The sequence below is a fragment of the Salminus brasiliensis genome, chromosome 23, assembly GCF_030463535.1.
Source record: "Salminus brasiliensis chromosome 23, fSalBra1.hap2, whole genome shotgun sequence".
Classification (NCBI taxonomy): Eukaryota; Metazoa; Chordata; class Actinopteri; order Characiformes; family Bryconidae; genus Salminus; species Salminus brasiliensis.
The window spans coordinates 299086-305085 of NC_132900.1; the positions used below are offsets into that span (position 1 = coordinate 299086).

Sequence of the window (6000 nt, forward strand, 5' to 3'; positions counted from 1 at the left end):
ATTCAGTCGAGCGGGTCAGGCATGTCCGGTATCTGATGTGAGCTTCTTTAGCTTACAATGAGAGACGCTAGGCTAACACTGCTAACAAACACTGGACTTAGACTGTCACCAATCTCTCAGCGTGTCTCAGTCTGTCTCTCAGCGTGTCTCTCAGTCCCCCAAAACCTCATGTCTCTCAGCGTGTCTCTCAGCCCCCCAAAACCTCCTGTCTCTCAGTCCCCCAAAACCTCCTGTCTCTCAGCATAACTCTCAGTCTGTCTCTCAGCCTGTCTCTCAGTCCCCCAAAACCTCCGGTCTCTCAGCATAACTCTCAGTCTGTCTCTCAGTCCCCCAAAACCTCCTGTCTCTTAGTCTGTCTCTCAGCCTGTCTCTCAGCCTGTCTCTCAGCGTGTCTCTCAGGCTGTCTCCCAGTCTGTCTCTCAGTCTGTCTCTCAGTCCCCCAAAACCTCCTGTCTCTCAGCCTGTCTCTCAGCATGTCTCTCAGCGTGTCTCCCAGTCTGTCTCTCAGCGTGTGTCTCAGAGCTCCTCCAGATCTTCATCAGCTGGTAGATGGATGAGGTTTAGAAGACCGTGGGACTGATTTTAATCTATAAACCAAAACAGAACCAGAACAACAGAGCTGAGGAACGCTGGAGAAACCGGAACCTCAGCACAGTGTGTGATATCACTCCACCCACTGCGCTCCCATCTGAGGGTGGAGCAGCTCTACAGAGCGGCACGTGATGAGGAGGAGGATGTAGCTCCAGCTCTGTAAATAAGGTTTGTTCATGATTTACTACAAACATGTTTATGTAGCTTTCTGGACGATTTGTGAAGCAGATGAATGTATTTTGGGGGCGTGTTTACAGAGATGAGAGACTGGTGACCGTCCAAGTCCAGTGTTTGTTAGCAGCGTTAGCCTGGTCTCTCTTAAAGCTGAACACGTCTGATACCAAACCTGTATCGGCTGATCGACTGAATCTGGGCTCAGAGATCAATCCTGTTCATCAGGAGCAGCACGGTTCAGCTTTTCTTCATTAAAAATCCAATTCTGTAAAGATCCAATTCTGCAGTCTGTGCTTTTACAGTGTTTTACAATCTGCAAAAACTAAAAACCTGCAGAGGAAGTCGATTCTGAAGCAGAGGAATAAAACCAGTTCAGCAGTAATTCCCTCAAACAGCTCCTACCAGACCCACGTCAGGGTAATCTGCATATGCAAATGAGCATTCTAAATTAAACACACACATTTGAATGTGAAATAGCTTCTAAACTAAACAGCTGTGTAATCAGACCGGGCGGCTCCTGAAGACGTGTGGGTGGTCATCTTTGGGGCCTTCACTCACTGAAATAATCTGTGTTTGGTAACGAGAAATTTAAATATTAATTAAACCTTTCATTTTGATCCAGAATAAAAGATAAATACCTGCTAAATACAGAAATAATGTTTTAAATAAATGTCCAAAATCATAAATATCTGGTCAACCAAATTAAGTGAAATCATTTCTGACACAACTGACCAGTCAGAGACGAGTACAGAGTATCCAGCACACTTAGCTCACCATGATCGTCTCTACTTCATCTACATTTAGAGCCGAATGGTCTGCTCGCGTCTGATCACGGCTGCCTGATGATGGACGTCCTGCTTTTCTGAACAGACTTTTTTTAAAGAAATGAAAACCCACTGCATTGCGCCCCCTGTTGGCTCAGTGCAGTTTCTATGATAATGAGGTCAGAGAAAATGAAAACCTAAATCTGCTGTAAATATCGAATATTTTCTCCCTGTGAGATAAACACAATCTATCAGTGGAATAAAACCCATTCAGTAGATTTACAGCAATCTCAGCATAAGAAATGTTGGATATTTACAGCAGATTTACCAGGAGATCATTTTTACAGTGAACTGCACGAGTCAAGCATCCTGTCCCATCAACCTCCACACAGCTCTCCACCAAACTGTTTCCTGACGTTCAAAACCCTTCAACTTTTAAAACCTGCATTTCACCACTGTCCCACTTTCCTCCAGAATCTGAATCGGTTCTTTATCCTGTATCAGACTCTCATGCTGAACGGACCAATAGAAATGCTCCAACATGACCTGGAGCAAAATATATTTCATTGACTTCCATTGAAAGGTAAGACGGTTTCTGCTCCTCCTGTAAAGCTGCTGATCTGGAGATACGAGGGTTTTGTTTTTTCGGCAGTGGCGGCTTCCTGCGCGTAAAGGCAGGTTTTGTCAGCGCTCAGCAGTTCACCCTGCATCGAGGCCAGTGTCTGATTTCTCAGAACCTAAAGAGATTGGAGGAAGCTGGCTAAGCTCTGCTCCATCATCAGGAGGTCTCAGTGACCGGGAGTCCCAGGCAGCGTAACTGTCCTCTCTTGCTCTCTCTGTCTGTCTGGGTGGGCAGGATGGTCCTCCCTCTCCCCCATCACTCAGTGTGGACGGTGCTAGCCAGTGCAGTTGTCTGCTAGCTGATGCTAACTGAATTAGCAGTTAGCGTGCTAAGCTCCAGGGCTGGCAGTTTGAGACGTGGTGGAGCTTCTTCACGTGTCTCAGAGGAAGAGTGTGAGACCGTTCACCCCCCAGCACTGGCACTGTAGCATTGTGGGATGGGGTGTTTTAGACAGTGGGGGACTGAAAAAGACGAAACTGTGAGAAAAACACAAAAAATCGTCGACTTTATTTGACACACCTCCGAGCTTCTAACACTCCTAGATGAAGAGGGGAATGATGGCACTTCTGAGTTCGGGGTAGTCCTGAAACTCCTTAGTGTAGGTTTTGTGCTTTTCTCGGGCCCAGATGGTCATCTGTACGAAACCTATAAGCGTGAACACGGCGACTGTGGACGGAGAAGAGAAGCTGCTGTCAGGCATGGCCCACCAGAGACACCATTACATCCCACTATTGATCGTTACATTAGAAGTGAATGTGTTTAAACCTGGAACACACTGGGTCATCACGGAGAAGCTGAGCCAGGAGAACACCTGAAACCAAACGCAAAATCTTACAAATTCCAAAAAGACAGTCCAGTTCCGTGCACTAAGCTCGGCTCCTGAAGGGCCACAGCAGTGAAGGATGCTCCTCTCCGGTGGGTAAACTCTAACCCAGTCAGTGTGTGTTTTCTCATAGTGAAAGTGTGTGATGGCTGAGGTGTGTGTGGAGCTCCCAAAATTCTCTCCTGTATTGTCTGAATCTCCGTGGCGTAATAGAGCACCCTTTAGAAGCAGATCAGCTAGCCAGGCTAAAGTACAGCTTCCAAACATGGTGGAGGTAGTTCCACATACTGCTACTGTAACTAAGACCCCCAAAGTAAACTGTGAGAGACCCCCAGCTTGATGGTAAATCCAGGTCCAGAAAGTTCAAATCCATTTAATCCACTTTATTTCCAACTGCCTGGAAGCTCTGCAGCAGCTCAGCTACACCAAGAACCCCAAACCCAAACAAAAGGAGTTCAGCTGAAGATCCTCCAGACTTTAAAGGTTCTCCACACTCACTGATACAGAAACACCAGTTCCTCCATAAGAACCAAACGTGCTTCTTTACATTTACTCTACATAGAACATTAGCACCACCTGCTGGTTTCTACGAACATTGTCTATTATATCAGCTTCATTTACCAAGTGTGCCAGCAGTGGTGTTAATGTTATGGCTGACCAGTGTATACGTAAAACTGAAGGTGTGAGGCTGAGCTAATCGTGAGGCTGTGAATCTCATCCTTCAGCTCCACTCTCCAGCTCGACCTCTGATCAGCTCCAGGGAGAGCTTCTTCAGGCCACGGTGCTTCTTACTCTCACCAGAATCTCCAGAATCCACCAACTTTCCCACTGACAACCAAACGTTCCTCAGGCAAACGCTCTGGTTCTTCACCGGGGTCCAATCAATCAACCCGCTCCCATTAAACAAACCGGTTTAGGAGCAGCTGAAACCAGGTGAGGACGAGAGGCTGGATCAGAACCCAAGAAGATGAGTCCAAGGAGAACATTAATCTGGGTAAGAGTGAAACTCTGGGTTCCTGCTGCTCCTTTTACCCATTCTGAAAGACAAGCCCCCAAAAAAAGGTTTGGCAGCTGTGAGACTTGGTGGCTTTGTGGTAAAGTCCTTGCCTGTGGAGCAGAAGGTTGTTGGTTCAAACCTAGCTGAGAGTGTGGTTCAGTTCAGCTGGTTGGGAGAAGGATCTATAGATGAGGATATTGGCAGGAATTCTTCCTCCAGTAAGAAAAGGTGAGGTGATAGGTTTTAGTCATGGGCTGGAGACCAGTATTTTAAAAAGTAAAGTCAACACTTTAGTTTGGGGCTCTATAACCCCTGTCTGTCTTCTCTCAGAGGACCCAGGGGGGAGACCAGTGTATTCCCCCCCCTTTCCAGGTTTTCAGGTTCTGTATTCCAGCCTTCTCCGCAACCGTTATCTGGAGCTCCCGTTCAGTACTTGAACCGATAACCTCCTGACCATGGAGGCATGGCATCTACCGTTGTGCCACAGGAGCTCACAGCTAACCTGGACGTATTTGGATATTTGACTTTGATTTTTGACCCAGCCCTGCAGAAAAAACACAACCTGCTGACCGGAGCTGGGTTTGAACCCAGAACCAACAGACTGCAACAGCACAGCTCGTACCACTGAGCCACACAGGCAGCTGCTGGGTTGGGCTTTTTTTTTTGGACTTTTGTTTTTCAGATTGCCTCCACACTTCAAAATAAAAGTTCTACAAAGGGTTCTTTGCCCAATGCCATAGCGGGACCACTGTTGGTTACATACAGAACCATGTCTGTAATATAGAAGTGTGTGAGTGTGTGTGTGTGTGTGTGTGAGAGAGAGAGGAGTATTTACACTGGTAAAGACTAGAGAAGGTTCTTTAAACCTTTAAAAGGTTGCAGACATGGTTCTTCTACAGCATCGGCCAAAGAACCCTTTGTAGCACCTCAGCTATCACAGAACCGGACTTTTACTGTCTAAAGCAGACCCACCCAGGCAGATGGAGCAAAGTCCTGGGATGGAGTTATACTTTCCGGACCTGAATTCTCCATCTCTACCCTGTCCTGATAAAGTAGGCACTGATAAATGACTCTCTGAGGACCCAGAAATCTGCTTATCGAGACAGATGGAGGACCTCACGGTTTTGCTGGCGCTGGTCTGTAACGTGACTGACCTCGTAGGTGTAGTTGGGACAGGAGACGAAGAAGAAGAGCCAGGTGAAGGGGTTTTTAGTCGGGTACGGGATCTGCGTGGGCCTCGACCCTGCCAACAGGAGAGAAGTGAGAGCTTCCACAGAGGAATGGAAATATCCATGCCGCCGGTCAGCTGGCTGCTCTCAGAGCCGCTCTCAGAGCTGGCTGCCGGTGTGGGGTTCGCTGTGGAAGCTCGGCTGCAGGACCCAACATCATCTGCACGCCCACCCGGTTCTACACCAGCCTCCCTTAACCCTTACAGCTACACACACGCTGTACCACTAACACTGATATATGGAAATGAGCTCTCTTCTGATTGGCTGCCTTGCGTTTAGCTTCATTTAGAAAGCAGTCCAGGCTGAAGCACTGCTCAGAACTGGCTGGAGGCCAGAGAGTTTCTGCTATGTTGATTTTGCTGTGATTTCGGGATATCAGTAAGAATGTGAATTACTGTGCTCATCTGAATAAATCAAACATTGGAAGATCAGGTGAAGATCTGCCTCTAAACATAACCAACACACACACTGAAATGGACAGCAGGCCTCTTCTCATACTGTACTGACCTGGTTAACGACGGTCACGGTGGGGGACAGGAGGAGACTGTATCTCTGGAAGTTTACTATATCATTCAGACCCTGCAGCTGAATTTACTCTGCTCCGAGAACACACTCCCCTCCACAGCTGGCCACATGTGGGCGCCAACAGCTGTGCTCCTCATGGGGAGATTTCTTAATTGATAATGCCTCTACCCCCCCCCCCTCTCCCTCTCTCTCTCTCCCTCTCTCTCTCTCTCTCTCTCCCTTCTCTCTCTCCCCCCCCCCCTCTCTCTCCCCCTCTCTCTCTCTCTCCCCCCTCT

The 6000-nt window shown here is 47.8% G+C and overlaps 2 protein-coding genes across 2 annotated transcripts in view; one reads left to right on the forward strand and one right to left on the reverse strand.

Annotated features, from left to right (window-relative positions):
• arhgap29b (Rho GTPase activating protein 29b) overlaps window positions 1-6000 on the forward strand; it is a 93839-nt gene that overhangs the window by 83030 nt on the left and 4809 nt on the right. The gene's annotated exons all lie outside the window — the stretch shown is intronic.
• tecrl2b (trans-2,3-enoyl-CoA reductase-like 2b) overlaps window positions 2690-6000 on the reverse strand; it is a 9696-nt gene continuing 6385 nt past the window's right edge. The window contains exons 10-12 of the mRNA XM_072669406.1: window positions 5126-5214; window positions 2917-2962; window positions 2690-2817 (exon numbers count right to left, since the gene is read on the reverse strand). Coding sequence (XP_072525507.1) covers window positions 2690-2817; window positions 2917-2962; window positions 5126-5214 — 263 coding nt within the window. The remainder of the gene's footprint in view (window positions 2818-2916; window positions 2963-5125; window positions 5215-6000) is intronic.